This window comes from Typopeltis vanoorti, chromosome 23, assembly GCF_054136105.1.
Source record: "Typopeltis vanoorti isolate ZY-2024b chromosome 23, IOZ_Tvanoo_1.0, whole genome shotgun sequence".
Classification (NCBI taxonomy): domain Eukaryota; kingdom Metazoa; phylum Arthropoda; class Arachnida; order Uropygi; family Thelyphonidae; genus Typopeltis; species Typopeltis vanoorti.
The window spans coordinates 31,293,613-31,318,204 of NC_143571.1; the positions used below are offsets into that span (position 1 = coordinate 31,293,613).

Genomic DNA, 24,592 nt, shown 5'->3' on the forward strand with positions numbered 1-24,592 from the left:
AAGTGGTATTTTCGATAGATTAAATTCTCTATATTTTGTTTAAATAATTAATGTAGATTGAGTAAACATGGTTAGCATTATGGGGTTTAATATATATAGATAGATAGATAGATAACAGTATATATACACTGCATTTCCATCTCACGTCATAGAAGGCATTGCACTTATAGACCTAATTTCTTTATAGTTAAATGTTACGCTGTTGTTATTAAAAATAAAGCAGTCTTTTAAATATTTATTAATATTATAGTTTTATTAAATCAGTTCATTAGGGGGGAAAATGCTATGGGAATTTTTAGCACACTTATATAACATCGTGGTTTTGTTGAAGACGTAACCAGGTGTATATTAGTTCTAAGGTGTATTAGTGTGTCGAACCGAAATATGAATGTAAGGTTGGTAGTAGTGCTGTGGCAATTTACAGATGAAAGCGCAAATTAAGGTATGGTGTAAGTTACCAAAGTTTATTTATTATTCCAGTTATGAAAATAAAATAGAATAGCTTAATATTTCACATTGAAGTATCCCAAGGAAACCTTTAACGATTTTCTGATTCTTTTAAAATCACTTCAACCATATGTGTTGAATAGTTTTTGTTGCAGTGGATTTAAATCGCTTCGTTTGTGTTAGTTTCTAAAGGAGTCGTGATCCTTTGTAATATATATTTATTCACTTTATACTAACTGCTGAATTTCTTAAAATGATTACAATTTAAAGGTATTTTTATATGGAGACTAAGCGTAAGCCTACTTCATGTGGCATTTCAACATTGGGGACGCACAATGAAATAGTAAATAACATGTTCTCTAGTATACTAAAAGAAATATGAAAATGCAAAAACATTGCGCATTTTTAGACGGCGGATAATTTGGCAGTTTAAGAAGGTGTTTCTAAATGTTGCATGTAAATATTTATTGCAATATAGGCTTCTGAAAAAAAAAAAAAACTGATCGTGCCTACAGGTGAAGTATAACCGAATCTAGCACTGGATTTAACGTCATTCTGTTAAACATGTCAAATAAATCAGATAATACCGCCAATGATTCCATATAATGAAAGTCGTATAAATAGGAGATGACTTTATGATTTATGCCTTTCCCCTCAATTTCTTTAAATACTCGTAACGGATGACTGATATGTGAACAAAAGCCAAGAAATTCGAACATACTTAACCAGTTTTACAATTGTAATATAATTGTACAAGTTCATTTGATAAAAGAAGACTAACTACGAAATATCAATATCCTAAGTATGTTACATAAGATAATCCAAAATGTGATGCAGACATGGGCTCCTTGAGTGGGAGAAATCTGCCTTAAATTTCATTTTCACATGAAAAACCTTTTATAGCCTTTTTTTTTTTTTTTAATTAAAAGTGAGTTAGCCAGCACCATACAGAAATTTCAGAATTTCAATTCCAGAAATTCATGTTTTTCTCCCACTAATTAAAACTGTCCAGAGAAGATATGACATTGGATGGTGGGGGTGGTGGATGAATTGAAGTTTTGTGCACTGCTAAGGCATTGAGCAATTAGTCCTGAAATTTGTGCAAGTACTAAGTAATAATAATGAATGCAAACCACCAATAATGTGTGATTAATAACACAAAGCAAACACTGGCAATAAATAAATAGTAGATTGCCTTGGTGAAATAATCAGCAGGGGATTGTGACTTTGAACAGGAGATAATAATGTAAACTAGATGAGCCTTTAAAAGTATCTTAGAAAGTTGTCCTGTTAGGATGACTATGCATAATTGTAACTTGGGCATATAGAAAAAAAAAAAACAGTTGATGTGAGATGCTAGGATTGATAGCCCGGCTATCAATTCTAGCATCTCATGATTGATATCCCATTTCCCATGGAATATAATGGGATATCATTCCCATTTTCCAACTGGGCTACAGTTGATCAAATGACTATATAGAGATTGCAAGAAAGTATCAATTCACCATGCATTTGGACACTTCAAAATGATATATAGAAGCATGTTACTACTCGGGATGTCATGCTTGTTCACCAAAAACAAGCGGTTGACTTTTCTAGGCAGAGGAGTATATGAATATATCTCAATATACATTCAATCCTGAAAATGATGTACAATCCTGATATCAACTTAATTGATATTTTATAGTGTAGGCTAAGAGTAAAGATAGCTTCAAGTGATGAATCTGGGCTTTGGGTACATCATGCACAGGTAGGAATACAATGAATACAAAGCACCTGGTTACCTGAATTTTAGGAATTACAGTATTTCATAGGTTCTTTGAAATAATACATGTATAATACGTTTCAGCTTTAAATCTGAAACGTATTATTATGCATGTTATTAACTAACATATAGATAACGTGTGTGTGTGTTATTTATTCATTTATGTCAATCCTCCCCACAAAAAAATTGTCAACTTATAGTATATTAGTACTTTGGGCAAGATGAGAGGTACATCATTCAGGAATCATGCTTTAGAGATGAAATATAACTTATTAAACCACTAGGTTTTCAATAATCAGGGTGATGATGGTCTCACTGGGTGAAAAATAGATGTACTATCTAAAGACATTGACAAACTTTATTCACGTTCAAAGTGGTATTTGAATCCACAGCTTTTGAGAGCAGAGAATTCACTCAACCAACCAGACTGGTATTGCACTAAATATGTGGGACTCCAACTTAAATTTTAGATCATTAAAACTTAATATAATTTCATGTAGCATTAATAATGGAATATGGTTATCCAACATACATATCCTAATACTGTATTAATTTTTTTTTAGTTTATAACATTGCTTTTTTGTTCAGATTTTAAAGCACTAATAATAAGTGAAGTTATTATTAATTTTGTTATAATAAACTAACATTTTGAATAATTTATTTTTAATTAAATAAAATAGTTATTTTAAAATAATTAAAGTAAATCATCTAAAATATAGACAATTTATCTCTCTCCCTATCTGGGTTTCTTATACAGTTTGGCCATTATGATTAGAAATTGGAAAGCTAAAACAAACCAGTGAATAAAATGGCTTTTTCATGATAAACACGGATGGGTTATTATTAATGGAATGTATTGCTATTTAAAAAAAAAAAAAAAGTTTGGGTGCAGATGGAAACACACACATAAAAGGTATGCACATAATTTCACATAAGGTAAATAAAAACATACGTTATCTTTATACATATCATAATATTAAAATTTGCCTTTATAAACTATCCCTGGTACTCTGTCATATTTGAGGTCATACTAAAGAAAATAGCAGAAATTGGAAAATGCCAGATCTCTATCATATAAGATGGGAAATAGTGATTTGTGTTTCTGCACCAGTATAATACTACATATAAATAACTGTAAAAATAAATGGATGTTGCACCATTTTCTGATTGATGTTTTGAACATGCTCCATAATTAGATAAAAATGTATATCCAACATTTGGACTGTATTTCATTAATTGTTCAGCAATTGCTGCTGTCCTACAGAAAATTGATAATAACCCTAGAGAAAAGCTCTACTCCATCAAAGTTCAACAGATTGCCAAAGCAGTTCTGCAGATCCATGGTCATATCTAGAAGCTCTTCAGTTGACTCGACAACAACATTTCATTAATTCTCATATATGACAACCTTTTTTTTGATAGCTATTATATTGATTATTATGACATGGGCACCTTTTTGTTAAGTCCTGTTAATTATTGCAGAAAGCCATGAATGCATTCTTCTGCTTATTTTGCAGAAAGGGGAGGATCCTGATACCTCCATGTCAGCATGGCTTAGTTTTCTTCAGTTGAAAAAAAGCTCATATAAGACTTACATTATATATGATGAGAATAATTGAATCCATCAGAATGAGTTCAGTGAGGTTTTTAAATTCCTGGTGCTTTGGCTCACAAATTTTCATGAACTACATGTTCAAGACTAGCAGACAGCAAGCTGACTGCTTAATCCCAAATTTATGTTTTGGAATGTTATTAACTTGGCCATGACAGGGCACTAGACCTTGCACTCGAAAAAGATATAGAAATAACTATTATTTTTCAGAAAATAACATATACTAAAAAAAATTAATTATAATGACTTTAATTAATACTTTCCTATATATCATCAACGTTACATTGCCATCATCGGGGATCACAAAAGCAATATGTGCATGCAGGCACTCGCACTTTATTTCGTGTGGGGTTTCCCCCCATTGGATGGGTTAAGCCTACATAATGAGGGGATTAAGCATATGCATTTTATGATTGCAGATCCATGTGTATTCAATGGGGTCAGTTTGCCTGTTCTGAGGGATGAAAAACCAGTTTCTGGGTGGAAAAATTCTTACCTCCATATGAGACTGGCTAACTCACCTTTTTAGTCGAAAGAGACCTGATAAAAGTTCCTCATGTGATAGATGGGAATCGAACCCAAGCCTTTCTGACGAAAGGGTTTTGTCTATACTGACTGAACTACAGAGGCACGCTCTAACATTGAGCAAATGAAACTGAAGAAAGTCAGCCAAAGTTGGGCCTAGAGTCCTAAATGACGTCTCTTAGTGGACTAGATTGGATGGTCTTAGCTGTTGGGCTGAAGATCTGAGGATGAGTGCTTCCCAAATTTGGGGTAGTCACATGCATCCGAATTTGTTGAGGTTTGGAAAGTTTTTCAATGCTGAGGCAGATTCAAGGTATAGCCTCGTATTTATATTGGCTGCAGTGTAAGAGTGGTCGTCTTCCAGCATATCCTGTGGTGGGTGTCCCAAGCACGGTCAGTAAGTCCTGAGCGGCTGTAATCGTGGAACCAGATGTAGTCCTTATATTAAGAAATTCTGATATCGGCTGTCCTGCACATTTGGCTAGAGTAGGACAGTTAGTTTGCAACTGCAAGGAACCTGGTTGATCTAGGTAATGTAGCTGGTCTTTGGTGGAGCAAATATAGGATATCTGCTCCACCACCAATATCTGTGAGTGAATGTCTTCTTTCTACTGTAAAGGCTGGGGGATTCAAATCCCACTGCAACATGTTTGCCAACATTTTTAGGTGGTAAATTTTCATGGCCTACTGTGAGATCGCTACCTTGTTTTTTGGAAGCTTGATGTGACTTAGAATTCTGTGCTTTTTATTTACAGCAGGGTTTCCAGACCCCTTTTGAGGATGAAATTAATTATCTAAAATATACAATTGTATATAGAAATACAGTAATCCACTGTTTATCTGATCACATTTAGAAAGGGAATTTGCCATTCAGATAATTGAAGAGTTGGGTAATTAAAATATGGTTACGTGGTGCTGTACCAGAGTCAGTTAAATGAAGTTGTTTTGAACATTGGATAAATGGCAGATAACTATAATTTGACTAGAGACTGTTTCTGTGCCGAGCTTTACATAAAGTAGACACCGCAGTGCAGTGCTTTGCCAGGAGACAAATCACAATTGCTATATTTGAAAGGTGGCAAAAAAATTTCTTTAATCATTGAAGAAATCATATTAATAAAACTATGACTAATTACTAAAACTATCCAAAAGTAAATGGTAATTCAGTGATCTTTCTGATTTCTTAATTTTAACTCATAGTGAAAAATTAATGAATTAAATATGGCCAAGAAATTATATTCCAAGCGTGAACAAACAAAGTTTGCATGTGAAGTAACTTCATGACTGGGCAACTCGTATATAGAGTTGGCCTAGTCGTGAAGTTATTTCATGCACAAACTTTGTTTGCTTACACTTGGATAAAGAATTAAACCAAGAATATAATTTCTTGGCATATTTAATTTATACTATAACCAAGTAGAAAAACTTTCAAAATCTATCTCTAATTTAAAATACTTTAGTAATAAGGTGTGATACTGTTCAGCTTCTTGTATGTGGAAATATGACTTCTGCATTTACTTTGATATCACTTCTGGGACTGGCTTCCACTGATGAGACCTCAATAAAGGTTGAAACTGATCTGGGTAGTGACCCTTCCCATAATGCATATGCTCTGCATTATGGAAAGAAAACTGAAATTCAGGGAGCATATTGCAAAGGTGGTGAGGGTAACTCAGAGGATTGCTGCAATACTGAGAAGGATGCTGACCTGCAGAGATAAGAGTTATCATTCTGTTGTATAAGACCCTGATCAGACCACACATAGACTATTGTTCTCAGATTTGGTCTCCAGGATTTGAAGGGGATAAATTGACTGTGGAAAGGGTACAAAGGCAGATAACAAAGATGTTTCAGGACTGTACAATATGAGTTATGAGTGGCTGAGGGAATGTGGACTGCAGAGTTTGGTGGATAGAAGGAGAGGTGATATGATCGAGACTTTTAAACTGTTGAGAGGCAGTTACAGGATAGACATTGGAAGAGTTCTTTCACTTGGTGGAACAGCAGGAAGGAGCGATGACAAGGGGCTATCCCTGGAAGTTATAAAAGGAGGCTGTGCACAAGAGGGTGAGGAGTGGTTTCTTTGCATGGAGGGTGGGTGAGCCTTGGAATGCATTGCCGAGAGAGTGGTTGGAGCAGGAACGGTCAATGAGTTCAAGGAGTGGTATGATAAACTTTGTTTCCTAAAAATGACCTCCCACAATGAGTCTTTTAACTCATGGAGTCAAAATTATAATAATAATAATAATATTATTATTATAATATATAATAATAATATTATTATTATCCTGGATAATAATAATATTAAATGGCCATAAGGATATGTGCTTTGCATTATAGGATACTAAGGCAAGTTGTTGTTATTATTACTTGAAACCTCCAGGGAGTCCAAAGACTCATCGAGGGAGGGCACCTACTCTACAGCTCTGTCTCCATCACTCAATCCACCAACGAACCACAACTATATCAACGCCATCTATCTCCCACCAGTGACACCACTGGTATTTATTTTATTTGAATTCATTAACTTGTATATATGAGTTGTCCAGTCATGAAGTTACTTCATGCATTTACATTTATTTTGTGAATTTTAATTTTATATATATTTTGTTTAGTAATATTTTTTTATTTAGTTTTTATTTTCTCACCAGAGGTCAGGCTATGGTAAACGATTAATAATGCATTTACTCATTTTATTTTTGTGTAGGATCACGTAGCTTGTGTCCTGTACATATGTTTTCCTGATGATAACCTCAATACAGAGGTCAAAATGTTGAATATTATTTTCTTATAAGTAAAGTAATTATTCCAACATGTGTTTTTTGTTTCCATAATTCTTCACTATGAATGCTGACCACTATGTAACCTTAAAAGAAAAAACAAAACAGTTTTTTTTTAGTATGCGCTTAAACAAAACAAGCATTAGCTTCCTTTTGTGGGGAAACTTATTAGTTAAGCAAATTATTAAAGGGGAGATAATAAATATCACTCAGTTTCCATCCAGTGTTTGTGTCATGAAACATAATACTAATATATACATAATGGAAGATGGGATATATTTTTACTCCATAAGAGAGTACTAATATATCCGAGTTAGATGCAGTTGAAGCCTTCTAGGCTCATTTCTTCATTAAATAAATGCATTCAATTAACTTACACTGAATCACCCTCCAGATTTTGGTCTAACAGTTCATATCAAAATCATTCATTTTGCATTGCTCACTTAATATAAGGATCACTCAATTTACCTTTTAATTTTTTTATTAGCAGCAGTTTATTGAAAAGAGTAAAAAAAAATGATATTGAATTTCCAAGAGGTATGACTAGTATTTTTGAAATAGAATCAGAGAGCAGGACTCTTTGTAAACAAAGAGCTTTGATATAATTCTTAAAAAATGAAGAATATTCATTGACATCAATATATATCTTTGAAATGTTTTCAAACATCTATATTCAGATTCAAATTAAGGTGATGTAAAAAGCAGAAATCTCTTTGAACGAACATTCATTACTAGACAAGATTCTTTAGAAAGACACTCATCCATATATGGATGAGTGTCTTTCTAAAGAATCTTGTCTAGTATTTATGCCATGCTGGGTTAAAAAAATCTCATACAGGAAGTCAACCACAGACAAGAATATGTGAAGGAAATTAAATAGCCGAGTTATTCAGATCTATGTTCAGAGTTTGTTCCGTGATAAGTGACATATAAGAGCATGAAATTAAAAGGAAAGAAATTATAGTTGCTGACATAATATGAGAAAGATAGGGAACTTCCTTTTGACTAGTGATCATAAGCATCTGTTTACTGTGCAGTATGCATTACCATGATATTTTTCTTTTGGGACACAAAAAAAAATTTCAAATCTGCTTGACTAATTTTCAACACACCAGATTTTTGTTTTCAGTAGAAACAAAATTATTATTATGTGATACCTCTGAGGAGTCTTCAGAGGTATCACTTAACACACCAAAGGACACTACACCATATATATATATATATATATATATATATATATATATATATATATATATATATTTGTACTGACCAGAAGGAGCGACTGCTGTTTGGGCAAGAGGCAAGTTTGCAGCATTTAGCCCTTTTAAATTCTGATTGGATTCAGTGATGATTCTCTTACAACTGTGGCTAGCAGCAGTATAGGCAGAGTGAGCAGCTTGAGTAATGGTCTTGATCCATTCGTGGTATGCAGAGGTTTTTTCTTTTACTGCATTGGTCCACTTTTTGAGAACTAAGACTTGGATAGTGGCTTAGAATTTGGAATGGAATAAGGGATGAAAGCCTTCATTCCTTTGAGGATGTTTTCTGTTATTTGGTGTGAGCAGGTGTTTGGATCAGAACTGAAGCAGTAGTCAGTACATGGAAAGGAGTCGCAGAGGTCATTTTATTTGGCACCCTTTGGGTGCCAAAGGACATGAGGCTGAGAATTAGTGGCAAAGGTTTTTCTGTGGCAAAAGACTTGTATAAGGTTGTGATCTGAGTTACCAAGAGAAGAAATGACTTCCACACTCTGCTTGAGAGGAGAGCATGTTAGCAAGAGGTCAAGTGTATTAGCAAATTGGAGGGGATTATCAGGTATTATTATAAGGAGATTGATCTGTGATAGGTCATTGCTAATGGCAAACACCTCAACATCCCTTCCTGCTTGATTGGTGAAATTGGAGAAGGGAAGTCAATATGAGCATGGATGTTGAAGTCCCTGAGAGAGAGTGGTGAGGAAGAGATTAAAAGGAAGTGAAGCATGCAGCGAGAGATGACAGACCCAGAAACATACTGCCCACACAGAGGGAATTCAGTCTTCTTTCAATATGTGGCCATGACAGTTCTCACTGCAGACACTATTTGGTCTACCTCAGTCATGAACTGGCAAAATATGACTGCTGGATTTGATGCTAGCTGATAGGGAAGCCTCTAGATTCATTAGTAATTGGTTCAGTCTTGCGCACTAATGAGTGGCTGGCCTGCAGAACAGCTTTACTGCTGTATCCTCTAATGGAGTACAGGCCCCCTCTATGGTGCGATTAGTATGTCATCAAGGGTATCAGTCTCATTGCATGCAGGAAGAAAGTGGAGGTGACAGAAACTGGAATCCTTACTCTACCAATCAAACATGGCTATAGCCACTTCTCTAATAAGCAAGGTCATAGTATTTCACCACCACCTTGTTTGAACACTGTCTTGTATATAAGATGGTGTTCAAACCAGTTTTAATATATGGATCTGAGAGATGAAACACGTGATCAAAGACTTGAGACCACAAATGTGACAGTTCTGAGAAACATCACAGGCATAACCAGATGGCATGAATGGTAGTATCATATTAAAAATGAGGATATTAGGAAAGAATTTTACATTATTAGCATTCAGGAATGTGTAAGCAGAGCTAATCTCGGATGTCAGGGTTACTTAAACAGAATAGGAGTTAGCAAATTTTTTCAGGATGGCAGGAAAAAGACCCAGAGGAAGACCATGATTTAGGTGAATTTATAAGTGCTTTGCCTTAGAAGACAAATATAAAATCTGACAATATTGGAGTTCTGACAGATATAACATATTAATTTGGAGGAAAGTTGTAGATGGAAGTTATGGAAGTCTAGTATATGAAAGTTACATCATTACCATCATAATGGTGGTTGTGGACAGTAGATGGCATTGATATAGGTAATCGGTAGTAGAGGTTCTGTGTAGTAGTGGAGATGGAGAGTTGTACAGTGGGTATCCTCCCGCGATGAGTCTTCGGACTCCTTGGAGGTGTCACGAATAATAATAATATCCTTCTCCCCCCCCTCCCTCTGAGGGTACATATTATTATTATTATTATTATTGTTGTTGTTCCGGGAAACTCCAAGGAGTCGACAGACTCATCGAGGGAGGCCCTAACATCATGTCTGGAACAACTATTTAACATTCACACAGTATCTATCATATCTTGTCTTGAACTCATTCACGGTCGTAGCACCCACAACAGACTCTGGAAGCTTATTCCATTCATTCACCACTCTCCAAGTAAAAAACCTAGCTCTAACACTCTTGTCAACCACACCCTTGCCCAGCTTCCATGCATGGCCCCTAGTCCTTCCACCACCAGTCATATTTTCAAAAATATCTTCTGGATTAATCTTATAAAAACCCTTCAGTAATTTGAATGTCTCAATCATATCACCCCTCCTTCGCCTATCGTCCAATTTCTGCAACCCACAAATCCTCAACCTATTCTCATAAGGTTCATTCCACAGTCCTGCTATCATCTTGGTCACTCGTCTCTGGACCCTCTCCACTTCCTCCCCATCACGAAGAAACCCTGGTGCCCATAACTGGGCACAGAAGTCAAGATGGGGTCTTATCAAGGCTCGATACAGAGGAACAACAACTTGTTTGTCTCTGCATGTTAAAGTATTTTTCATAAGCCAAGTGATTTGGCGAGCTGTTTTAGTCACTTTTGCAATGTGCCCCCTAAACTTCAACTCCCTATCCACCAGCACTCCCAAATCCCTGGCCTCATCAATCTCCTGGAGTACGGTTCCACTAATGCGATATACTGCTGCTGTTCTTTTCACCCCAAAGTGCATAACCTTACACTTTGCCACATTAAACTGACATCCATTTTTCCTAGCCCAGTCCTCCAAACTATCCAAATCATCCTGTAAAATTTTGACATCCTGTGCACCCACAATTGCTCTACCCAACTTTGCATCATCAGCAAACAAGCGAACACTTCCTCTCAAATCCTTTCCAATATCATTGATGAACAAATTGAAAAGCAGTGGTCCAAGAACAGAGCCCTGCGGCACTCCACTAGTCACAAGACGTCTTTTTGACTCCGCTCCTGAATAAACCACTCTCTGGTATCTCTCCTTCAACCACCCTCCTATCCATCTTACCAACCCTATATCTATCCCCATCTGCTCCAGTTTACTGATTAGGGTTCCATGTGGTATCCTGTCAAAGGCCTTGGCAAGGTCCAGTAGTATCACTGTAAACCCATTACCCCTATCCAGTTCAGCCGTCACTGTGTTATAAAACGTGAGCAAGTTACTGAGGCATGATCTACCCTTCACAAAACCATGTTGTCCCCCATACAATATCCCATTTTCATCTGTCCAATCCTGTATTCTTTTCTTGACTAATTTCTCTAAGACCTTGACAATAATTCCTGATATGCTAATCGGTCGGTAATTTACAACAGCAGTCTTGGAACCACCTTTATGCAGTGGAACTATTTTCCCCTCCTTCCACCCGCTTGGGACTAACCCGGACCCGAGACTCAAATTAAACAAAATGCTCAAGGGTACTGACAATTCTTTAGCTGCTTCTCGTACTACACGAGCTGGTATACCATCCAATCCCACAGATGTATTGACATTGAGGTTATGCAATAGACTACTCACCTCCACTTCATTCACCACAATTCCCGTATAATCTACTGGTTTATTCGTTTCTGCAATGTCACCACCTGGATGATATATTCTTGCAAAGTGCTCACTCAGTAACTCAGCTATCTCAACTGATTCAGTTACCTCCCTACCATCGGCATTCTTTAAAATCATTCTGCCATGTACATTTTTCCTTTTACTTGCTACATATCTAAAAAACTGTTTAGGATTCTCTTTAGCCTGCATGGCCAATGTTCTTTCCTAATCCTTTTTTGCTTTTCTTACCACACTCGTCACCCTTCTGGCCTGCGCTTTATACCGTTCATGTGCCTGCCGGTCACCTTTCTCCTTAAATTCCCTCCATAGTTGTTTCTTTTTTTGCAGCTCAAGCTTAATGGTGTTATTCATCCATTTAACCCCTACGTGATTTATTATTCGGACTCTAGGTATACAGTCAGCCATTGCTTCATGCAAGCACTTCCTAACTACCTCCCATGCACTATCAACTTCTAGTCCTTGCAGTTGTACATGCCATGGCACTGAGCCAATCAAACTCCTAAGCTTGTCATACTTTCCTGCCCGATAATTCCACATGTACCCTGTCTTAATTGAAAATTCTACACCTTTATACATTAGCAGTAATTTGATGATTAGTCTTTGTTTTTAGCAATGTAGCAGAGCTATTTTTTTTTTAATAAAAGTAGTTTATAAGTTGATAGGTAGGACAGACATGCATGCATGCTTTAGTTAAGATTATATGTTATATTTTTGAGTTATCCAAATTCTGATGGCTTAAAAAAGATGATTTGGTTTGAAACAAATTGTACTGCATATAGGCATGTAAGGTTCTTATGAAACTTGTCATTCTGGTTAGTCACAAATGTATATAAGTCATATGAATTATAAACTTCATTCTTTTTCATCAGTTTCCCTTTCATTTATTAAACTCTTCACTTGCATAAAAAAAATTATAAACTAATTGGCAACGTTACAAAAAATACTGTAATAGTGTAATATCACTGGCAACAGTTTGAAAAAGTATACCTGTATTTAATTTTTTTTTTTTTTTGTTAAAATAAATATCTTTTATTCAACAGTCATGTTTTTGATATTGATAGTGCATTTATATTGTTTTATTTCTTTTCAAGGTATACATTCCTAAAAGTTGTCATGGCTGAAGTAGAAAGTGATGTTATACCTCCATCAGCATTTCATAGTAATCTGCAGTTTACTATTCATGAATGGAGGAAGAAATTTGAGTGTAAATCTCTAAATTATTTAGATCTTAGAGCATTTTGGGCACGAAATGTTCCAGCCATATATAGCCCTAAACCAGACTGTGATTGTCTCAATTTGACATTCGATGAAGAAGTAGCTACACGTGTACTATATGAGCCCCTAGAAAGATTCATTGCTGATAGTAATGACCCAAAAAAGGTGTTTGAAGAATTACAGAATATGGACAATCCTCCTACTCTTTGTGGGAGAGTTTTTAAAATGGGTGAACCTACCTATTCTTGTCGTGATTGTGGACTGGATCCTACATGTGTACTTTGTGTTGACTGCTTTAGGAATAGGTAAGGTATAAATTGGCACCTTAAATTTTAAGAAGTTTGAGAAATAATTTTATGCAGTTTGACATGCTTTTAATATATGCTGCTAAAAATTTAATGTTTGCAGGCACTTCTAGAAATAAATTTGTTTTGAAATGGACTGAAATAACTAAATTATAAATCTCTGAAGTTTAGGAAAATTAAATAATATTATTATTTGGGAACCTTCATAGTCCGAAGATTCATTGCAGGATACCTGAGCTATCCATATAATCTATTATACCTCTCCTCGAACCCATTAACAGACAAAGCACTCAACTGACTCTGCTAACCCATTCCACTCATTTGCAACTCTCCAAGGAAAAAATCGACTCCTGAAACCCTTACTAACTACTGCATAGTAAATTGCTGTAAAGCTTCAACCAAGGGCCCATAGGTATAATGCTACAATAAAAGTTCACTATAACAAACTATATTCCTGTGGGCCCTACAAGTTTGTTATAGTGAGAGTCAACTGTGTGTGTGTGTATATATGTGTGTGTGGTTTGTAAGTAAAACACAAAGTTGCATCTAAAACCTCATGAATAATTTCCTATTATTAACACCATACCCTTCATGGAGTCAAGACTCCTTGTAGGAGGTGCTCATCAAACTGTGCTTTAAACTTGTTCAATGCATCTGCATTCACCACACTGTCAGGCAGTGCATTCCACTCACCAGCCAGTCTTCATGCAAAGAACCTGCTCCTCACTTCCTTACTCACAGCCTCCTGTTTCTAGGGATGGCCATTGTTCTACTTCTTATTCTGCAAAAATGTTCAACATTAACCTGATAACATCTTATCAGCTTGTATGTCTCAGTTATACCCCTTCTCTTATTCACAAGGCTTTGCATATTGCATTTCCTAAATCTCTCTTCATACTGCACATTCCGGAGATCGGCTATCACCTTCCTCAACTAATCTGTACATATAATCCATATCGAGGCCTGAACAAAGCCTTAATGCAATGGTACGTAACTTTTCTTTATTTCTATATGTCATGATCCTCAGCATTGTTTCCATAATCCAATGCGTTGTCATCACAACTTGTGTAATGTAACCCCTGACGTTTTGTGTCTACCACTACCACGAAATCTCTAATCTCCTCTACCTCCTTCAAAATTTCCCCACCAAGTGTATGTTTTGCATCTTGCCATTGCCTATTCAATTTCAGAACTATACACTCTGCAACATTGAACTGATATAGGGAAAGATTTAAGGGGGGGGGTATTCACTCACTTACCCATCCACCAATCTATTCAACTCCTCCTGCAAGGACACAAGCAGATGATGTGGCCTTACAGGATGACTTGATGGCTATAAATTGGATAAAGGAAATTGGCTACACCATGATATTGCTGGATTTTGCAAAGGCATTTGACAGAATACCATATGAAAAACTATTACAAAAGTTGGAGGAGCAAATGGAAATGGATATGAAGTTAGCAGCATGGATGGGGGGGGGGGTGCCTGACAACACCAGAGAGCAGCATATGGTGGAGTGAAATCTAGGAGAATGAGAGCGACTAGTGGAGTGCCTCAGGGTTCTGTACTTAGGGCACTACTCTTTAATTTGTATATCAATGATATAGGGGAAAGATTTAAGAGTGGATATTCAGTTGTTTGCTGATGATGTAAAACTGGGGAGAGCAATAGTTGATAAAGGTGATGCGGATATCTTGCAGGTTGATTTAAATAAATTGGCATAGTGGGTCAAAGGATGATCATTGTCAATTTAATGTTGCAAAATGTAAGGTTATGCATATGGTGTATCATATTGATGGTACTAAATTGCAGGAAGTTGATGAGGCTTGGGGATAATGGTGGATGAAGAGTGGAAGTTTAGAGAGCATATTGCAAAAGTTGATAAAATAGCTCAAAGGATTATTTGGATGTTAAAAAACATAATAACAAGTAAAGATAGGGAAGTTATTATTTCTCTTTATCATAATATCATAACACTAATTACAGGTATAGACCATATTGGTGTGTTTTGGTCTCATTATCCATCCAATATCCTTTTTGAGGTCTGCCCTGCATTCTCTTTCCAGTTGGCTTATATGTTGGCCATTTGGTTTACATGTTCAATCCATTTTTGTTTATAATTGTTTAGTTTTTCTTCTATTGATTTTATTTTTAGTTCTTTTAAAATGTCTTCATTCCTTTTTTGATCTAATAATGAGTATTTTGCAGTTCTTCTCATAAATCTTATTTAACTTATTCTTTGTTTATCTTGTTTGGTTATTGCTCATATTTCACTGCCATATAATAATGTGGGCACTGCTAAAGTATTGTATATTTTCAAGCATGTTTCTTTTTGTACTATATTTGGGTTGAGTGTTTTATTTATCAGGCCATAATCTGTAAAAATTTTGAAGTTTTTAAATTTGTCTTTTTCTCCTTCATATGATATTTCACATCCAAGATAACTGAAAGTATTTATCTGTTCTATTATTTTATTATTAATAACTATTTTGCTTCTAACTGGAGTTTGTCCACCAAATGCCATTGTTTTATCTCTGGAAATTTTTCTATTATAATGTTTAAATTATATATTGCTCTTTGTAAATTGGCTTCCTAATCGGATATTATTACCTGATTATCTGCAAATAATAGTGTAATTATTTTGTTATTCTGGGAAATTTCTATACCATGATTGTTTAATTCCACTGTATTAATATTTCATTAATGTAAATATTAAAAAGTGTTGGAGACAGAGCATCTGTCTTACTTCTTGGTTTATAGATTGTTTTTCAGACAACTTTTCATTTATTTTTATTTCATTATCTTTTATATATATTCAATATTGCATGTAGTAAAATATTAGGTATATTTATTCTTTGTAATATATCAAACAGTATATATCTTTTTACTTTGTCAAATGCTTTTTTGTAATCTATAAACAAAAGATGAGTTTCCAAATTAAATTCTCTTCTTTTTTTTCTATAAGTAGTTTTAAACAAAAAGCTGCATCCATTGTAGAGTGTTCTTTTCTAAATCCATTTTGACATTCTAATAATATTTTTTCACTGTATATTTTTAGTTTTTCATTCTGCTATATATTTTTATAAGGCTGTGATTTGGCTGCATCTTGATTAATATGCACAGATTTGGTTACCTGGGTTTCTTGGAGACCAGAAGGTGGTAGAGAATATTCAGAGATGAGTGACTAAGCTGGTGACAGGTCTGTGGGATGCTTCTTATGAGGACAGGTTGATGGTTTGTGGGTTACAAAGTTTAGTTGATAGGCAGAAAAGAGGAGACATAACAGAAACTTAAGATATTAAAGGGGATTTATAATATTGATGCAAAGGAAAATTTTCAATATATGACAAATAGTCGGAGAACTAGGGGCTATCTGTGAAAGTTGTGTAAGAGTGTGGTTAATAGGGGTGTGTGGACCAGGTGTTTTGCATGGAGAATGGTGAATGAGAGCCTCCGTAGCTCAGTCGGTATAGACAAAGCCCCTGGGTTCAATTCCCATCCAAGACACGAGGAACCTTTATCTGGTCTCTTTTGACTTAAGGTGAGTTAGCCGGTCTCATACAGAGGTAGGGGGTTTTTCTCACCTGGAAACTAAGTTTTTCATCCTCCAAACTGGTCCCGTGAACACATGCATCTACAGACATAGGACACACTGGGAGGCATTGGGCCAACCACCTTATCTTCGAGACAGTTGCAGTTGTGAAGTTCACAACTAAAGAACCTCAATTCGCAAGAAAGCTTAAGACAAGACAAGATTGGTGAATAAGTGGAATGGATTGCCAGAATCAGTTGACTTCCCTGACAGTGAATGAGCTTAAAGAGATGTATGATAGGTTTTTTGTGTATAATAGCATGACCTCTCTTTAACAAGCCCATGCTGTCAATCACGGAGAATACTGCTGTTATCAACCCACATTAGCTATCACTAACTACAACTTCAGATATACAGATTGGCCTGTAATTTGTAAGAAGGAAAGTAAAATTATTCCACTTCACAAAGATGGTGATAAGAAATAATTTTACTTTCCTTCTTCTACTCCTTTGGGACTAATGCTGTTTTGCATGATTCTAGTTAAACAAGTATGCCAAAGCTGACACTTCCTGGAATATTCCCTTAAGACAGTGATGTCATGAAGTCCTGTTGCTTTCATTGACATCAAGCTTACTTAAGTCCTCGTACACCTCTTGTTCACCTCATCAGTAAGACATCTTCAACTCCCTCTGCACTAGTTTCTCATGATTTCACACTGATGAGGATGAAACACCCTGATGAATTGCTCACTAAATTCCTAAACTTTGTGCTCTTCAGCAGTTTTCAATTGACCATTTTCATCCATTAACATTATCTTACCATAATCACTACTTACCACATTAAAAAAAAAGAAAAAAAAGGAATTGTTTTTCTTTTCCCGATTTGTTAATTTCTGCTCATACTGCACTTTGCTGTCTTTACCAACTGTTACCTTCCTGGCCTGCTCTTTATATTCTTCATACAACTGAATATTGTTATTCATAAATTAAAGCTTGGTATAACATAATTATACCAAGCAATTATATACTTGGTTTAATCCTTTATCCAAGTGTAAGCAAACAAAGTTTGCACCTGAAGTATCTGCAGGACTGGAGCAAGAGTATTTTAATAAGGTGTGATGCCTTTTGGCTATTCATAAGAAATTATGACTTCCACATTACTTCAACCTTGGTATCATCTCTTGGTCTGACTCCCATTGATGAGACCTAAGTAAAGGTCGAAACTGGTCTGGGTAGTGACCTTTCCTATAATGCATAACATTATACAGACCCATAAGGATATGTGCTTTGCATTATGGGATACTAAGGCAAGTGATGTGAAATCATCAGCTTCCATATAAGAGTTGTCCCATTCCTGAAAACACTTCAAGTGCAAAATTTGTTTGCTTACACTTGGATCAAGGATTAACCCAAGTATATAATTGCTTGGTAACTTTAATTTATAGTATAACCAAGTGCAAAAACTTCCAACAACTATTGTTATTCACCTTATACTGTCTCCACAGTGTCTTTTTCTAGGTTTCATGCTTAATATCTTCATTTATCTACTTGACATGTAAATTATTCAGCCTTTTGACCTTTGGAATATATTCACACATTATTGCTGTTTAAATATCTCTTGGTTGGTGCTCAGTCAACATTTATCTCCTTCCTACTTAACTCCCCCATTCCATTTTATAGCTCCAAGTTGCCTTCTTAGCTTTTCATAATCACTAAAAGCAATCTATGCTTTTAGTTCCACATACATCCTTTCTTCACAGACGTCTTCGTATGGCTGGCCACCACCCAGTAATTACTTCATGATCATTCTCACAATCACATCTGTTGATGAAATGATCAAATATAAACCTCTCAATCCTTATGTGTTCTTCTTTACGTACTGCCTAAGATACATTTGAGTTCTTGAAAGAACTCCTTTAATTCTGAACTATATTACCATAGTTAAAAATCACCAATAATGACCACCCAGCCTACTTCCAATTTCTTTCATAATGGAGAATGAAGATAGTGTGTGCAGCCTTGTCTGATACACCTGATCTCAGTTCTTTACTTTATGAAGATGTTTTACTTTTAAATTAAATCCATTGGAAATCTGTCAAGTTTTCTTAACTAAATTGAATAACTGCAGGTATGAAAACCAGCAATAAAAAGACTGACTCTGAAAATTGATAGGAATAGGAACGTTGAAGACATAAACTTCATCCTGAATCGGAAAACATAATAGAAGTAAAATATCTTTGCTATTTGGGCACATTTTTTAATGCAGATGGCAAATATATGTGAATATAGACAATAGAATACTTCCAACTCTTCAGTTTTACTTAATCTAATTAGGACTTAAGTCTGTCCACGTGTTTCAGTTAGTTTTGTGCTGTGTGTGTGTGTGTGTGTGTGTGTGTGTTACAAGCCTCATTTTGTACTACCTGATGATGCCTCTGAGATGAAATATTGGGAGAATTGAATACTGTTTTTAATCCCTTCCTAGGGCTATTTCACTCCCTTCAACTTTCTAAGCACTTAAGCCCTAACACACGAATATTAAGCAATCTGAACACTACCATCTGGCCCTGATCACATCTCTCTTATTGTATTCAAACGTGCTCCAGAGCTAATGCCCATCATCTCTACTCAGCTGGCGCCTATCCCATCTCATGGAAACATATGTATGTGGTGATCAGCTTTTACTTGGTTGTTGTACATTTGAAAAAAATATAGATTTAATGACTAGAAAACCGAGATAACATTGAATTAACTAAACAAACTGGAAATTACAGATACAAATTGCCTCACATAATCGATACATAAAAACATTGTATTTTTTCAAGTTGTTCCAACTGGCGTGCCATTGTTTATTGCAATTGTGCGTGCAGGTTCACGTGAACGCCAATATTGAATAACTGCAGCATGGCTATCTGGGATGTTATAACTTAAATTGTTGTTTAAGTGGACAGGGTTCAGCAGGATTTCTCTTGATTCTACAATTTTCCTCTCGAACTCATCATCACAACGAAAGATATTTTCTGATCTATTCCAGCAAACAGAGTGGGTTTGTTGGTCATCATTAGGATTATTTGAAAAAAAGAACATGACTGGATAACGCAGTTGCATGAGATCTTTTGTAAGAGATGTCTCTCTTATGCTCTTCTATGCGTTGTTCAATGGATTTGTTAGTTTGTCCAAAGTATGGGATATTGCAATCGCACCACAATTTATATACTCTAGGGTACTTAAGGTTGTGATGAGTAGGTTTTGGATGGCTGATTAGAGAACGGATTTTAGGAAGTGTGGTGAAGAAGGTCCTGATATTATATTTTTTAAGGACTTTAGCTATTTTCTTAGAGACTGTGCTAATGTATGGAATGGAGATGCTACCTTTAAAATTAATAGTCTCTGTTGTGCACTGCTTAGGAGGATCCAGAAGAAATTTCTTAATTGTTTTTTCAGAGTATCTATTTTGTTTAAAAATAAGAGTGAGGTGATTCATTTCTTTTTGTAGTTCATCTTGTTCATTTAAGAGAGAACGTGCTCTGTGTCCTAAGGTAGATATAGTTCCAAGTTTTTGTGGTGGAAAATGATGAGAAAGATTATGCAGATATCTATTGGTATGCGTAGGTTTTCTGTACATAAAGATTTTTAATCTTTCAGAGCATCGTGTAAGCATAACATCCAAGAAAGGTAAGGAGTTATTATTTTCTAGATCAGCAGTAAATTTTATATTAGGATGTTGGATGTTTAGATGATGAAGAATATCTGTGAGAGATGTGTGCCCGTGATTCCAAATAATGAATATATCATCAACATATCTTTTCCAGACTTTTGGTTTAAATGAGAAGGAAGATATGGCTTTCTCTTCAAAATCTTCAAGGAAGATGTTAGCTAGCACTGGGGACAAAGGATTGCCCATTGCCAGGCCTTGTTTTTGTTGGTAAATGGAGTCCTCATATCTGAAGTAACCAGAATGAATGCAATGCTTTAATAAAGTGAACATTGTTTTGGATAATTTGTCCTGTAGTAATGCAAGTACCTCGTCCATAGGAATGTTAGTAAATAAAGATATAATGTCAAAACTAGCTAGAATGTCATTTTCATCGATGGGAATATCTTTAATATGAGAAACAAAATCTGTGGTGTTTTTGATGAAAGATGAAGATTTATTGGAGAAACACTTGAGGTACTTTGCTAAATATTTTGAAAGTTTATATGTAGGTGAATCAATTCCTTCCACAATTGGGCAAAGAGGGATGTTTTCTTTATGAATTTTGGGAACTCCATAGATGCGTGGGATAAGAGGATGTAGAGAGCGTGATGAGAGGCGAACATTATGAGGAAGTTCACTCGCAGTCTTTAACAAGTTGTTTGTACGGTTTTGTAATTCTCTTGTAGGATCTTCCTGAAGAATTGAATATATTGAGCTATCTCCAAGTAATTGAAGCATTTTGTTGTGGTAATCTTCAGAGTTGAGGATGACTGTGGAGTTGCCTTTATCTGCAGGTAAAATAATAATGTTACTGTTCTGTTTTAGATTTTTTAGGGCTCTTCTTTCAGGCACTGAAATATTATCTGTTGGAGGTTTGTCATTATTTATAATGAAAATCGATTCAGTACGAAGAAGTTTTGCCAAATGATTAGGAATGAGTGAACTTGCTTTTTCTATTTTTGTAAGGAGAGATTCTTTAGGGATAAATTTTGGTGAGGGAATAAAATTGAGACCTTTGCTAAGAATATCCGTTTCTGCATCCGTTAACATATGAGAAGATTTGTTCACTACAACCTTTTCAGGATTAATACGGGCATATCACTATGACCAGATCTGTTTTGTGTCCTTATTAGATTATTAAATTTCTTGATAAGAGTATATTTATTCTTGTTTTGTATTCGTGTGGCTTTATTTTTAAACAAAATGGATACTCTGAAAAAACAATTAAGAAATTTCTTCTGGATCCTCCTAAGCAGTGCACAACAGAGACTATTAATTTTAAAGGTAGCATCTCCATTCCATACATTAGCACAGTCTCTAAGAAAATAGCTAAAGTCCTTAAAAAATATAATATCAGGACCTTCTTCACCACACTTCCTAAAATCCGTTCTCTAATCAGCCATCCAAAACCTACTCATCACAACCTTAAGTACCCTGGAGTATATAAATTGTGGTGCGATTGCAATATCCCATACTTTGGACAAACTAACAAATCCATTGAACAACGCATAGAAGAGCATAAGAGAGACATCTCTTACAAAAGATCTCATGCAACTCCGTTATCCAGTCATGTTCTTTTTTCAAATAATCCTAATGATGACCAACAAAGCCACTCTGTTTGCTGGAATAGATCAGAAAATATCTTTCGCTGCGATGATGAGTTCGAGAGGAAAATTGTAGAATCAAGAGAAATCCTGCTGAACTCTGTCCACTTAAACAACAATTTAAGTTATAACATCCCAGATAGCCATGCTGCAGTTATTCAATATTGGCGTTCACGTGAACCTGCACGCACAATTGCAATAAACAATGGCACGCCAGTTGGAGCAACTTGAAAAAATACAAGGTTTTTATGTATCGATTATGTGAGGCAATTTGTACCTGTAATTTCCAGTTTGTTTAGATAATTCAATGTTTATTAATATTCTTTTCCTTTATAAATACCTGAAGAAGGCTGCTATATGCCGAAACTAGTAGTATTCATTATTAAAATCTTTATATGTTATCTCGGTTTTCTAGTCATTAAATCTATATTTTTTTCAAATGTACAACAACCGAGTAAAAGCTGATCACCACATATATATATCTCCAGCCTCATTCCAAAACAGGAAGACAAAGCCTACTGTTCAACTACCGACCAATTGACATCACCTCGATCCTTTCAAAATTAATAGAGAAAGTTATCAAGGTCAACTTCTTCACTACCTAGAAGCTTACCAGTTAAATAGCAGCCACCAGTGTGGATTCTTCCAATCCAGATCCATGGCTGATATCTTAGCCATTGGACACTTACATGAAAAGGTTCGAAGAAATGTGTACTGTTGTTCTTGACATATCCAAGGCTTTTGATTATGTTCGGCATCAAGGCCTGCTTTGCAAACTGCCTTCCTTTGGTCTGTCTCCCACCCCCCACCCTCTCTAACTGAATAGGCAGTTTTTTCTCTGGTTGTTCACTGCATGTCATAGTGGATAACACCCTCTCTTCAAGCTTTGCTATCAATGTAGGAGTTCCTCAGGGTTCCATTCTCTCACCTATCATCTTTGTCTTATACATTAATGAACTACTGTAAAATCTTTCATGATATGTAGCTATGTAACTTATCATGTTCGCTTTTATATATTTTTCTAAGGAGATTGCATTTAAAGAAATGTCAAATTTTGTCTGTAATAATTTCATATTTGTAATAAATTAACCATGAATCTTCATTAAAATAATGTGGCACATGACATCATGTAACACTGTTAACTCATGTCTAATTCTAAGAATTGCCATATATAGCAATTTCAAAAGACGTGTGCAAAGTATGAAGTCTTCATCGTTGGATGTTAATATGCGACCATATTTGGAAGTTTTGAGAGACACGTGCATGCATGCATGCAACCACGGTCCAGGCCTATATATAAGGCAAGATGTCGAAGCACTTTGTCTTAGGGTTCTCAACCTTCTCTTACCTGGGTCCACTGCCATGTGAAGTCCGTTGTCGATAATTGAAAGAGAAGCATTGTGGGTCTTACGTTTCTCGGTATCCTACCTGAGTCTGCCCCATTGAGAAGTACTATGTTGAGAGTCGGAGAGAGCTGCACATTGCTACCATGTTAAAGGTCAAAAAAGCATAGAATAATCAACAACTCGACAAAGAGTTGTTGATTATTTGTTGTTATAAATTTGGCAGGAAATTGAGAACGAGCCAGCAGAAGAGAAGGACAAAAGAGAGCACTTTTGTATGAACAGAAGATTCGTGTAAAGGGCAGTGTGCTGAATGAGAATTGTAAGCACTTATGTATGTGATAATTCTGAACAAGAATGGTCAACAACAATAAGATAATGGATATTGATATTGAATTAAGTTTACTCAAGGCATGCTTTATTGTCATCTGGAAGGATTGAAATTGACAGACTTGTAATGGAATTGTGTATTCCTTTTTGATTTAATTAAATGGTTTGTGAACGACATATTGGACTGATTCTGTCAATGCACTATCCTGAAAATTTTGAACCTGCATAAGATAAAATTTAGATCATCAATAATCAAGCCACGACTAATTAACAGTAAGGATTAACATAATCAAGGAATGCTAACAATATCTGCTTATAATCTCGCACTTGATACATAGTCTAACTGGCACAGTCGTAAAACAATTAAATTTGTTAGACTATAGAGCGTGAGAAATAAAATCAGTAGAAATAAATAAATGGTGGCAGTTGATAGTAATAGAAGTTCAGAACATTTATAACACTACTTTCAATCACTGCAAATCCTATCATAGCTTTTCTGATGATAGCACTTGTCTTACTCCTTTGACAAGCCATATAATTCATAGACATCCCTTACATCAAGATTATCTGCAACTATTGTCTTAAACACTGATCTCCATACCATCCTTCAGTTGGACAAGGAGTCACCTTCAGTGCTACCAAAATGCAGTCCTTCCTTCTCTCTTGGAAAAGGGATCTTGGTTCACCTTCCCTCATCCTCAGTAATACATACATCACCAGATAGGATGAATTCTCTCCTTCGCCTGACATTTACCTCCAACCTTTCT

At 35.5% G+C, this 24,592-nt stretch overlaps 1 protein-coding gene across 3 annotated transcripts in view; it reads left to right on the forward strand.

Moving 5' to 3' along the window:
- Window positions 1-237: 237 nt before the first annotated feature.
- Window positions 238-24,592, forward strand: part of Ubr1 (Ubr1 ubiquitin ligase) — a 150,873-nt gene continuing 126,518 nt past the window's right edge. The window contains exons 1-2 of one of the 3 annotated variants that reach the window (XM_090412593.1): window positions 238-449; window positions 12,891-13,319. In XM_090412593.1, coding sequence (XP_090268719.1) covers window positions 445-449; window positions 12,891-13,319 — 434 coding nt within the window. In that variant the 5' untranslated portion in view covers window positions 238-444. The remainder of the gene's footprint in view (window positions 450-12,890; window positions 13,320-24,592) is intronic. The other 2 variants (XM_090412591.1, XM_090412592.1) reach the window with 2 other exon arrangements.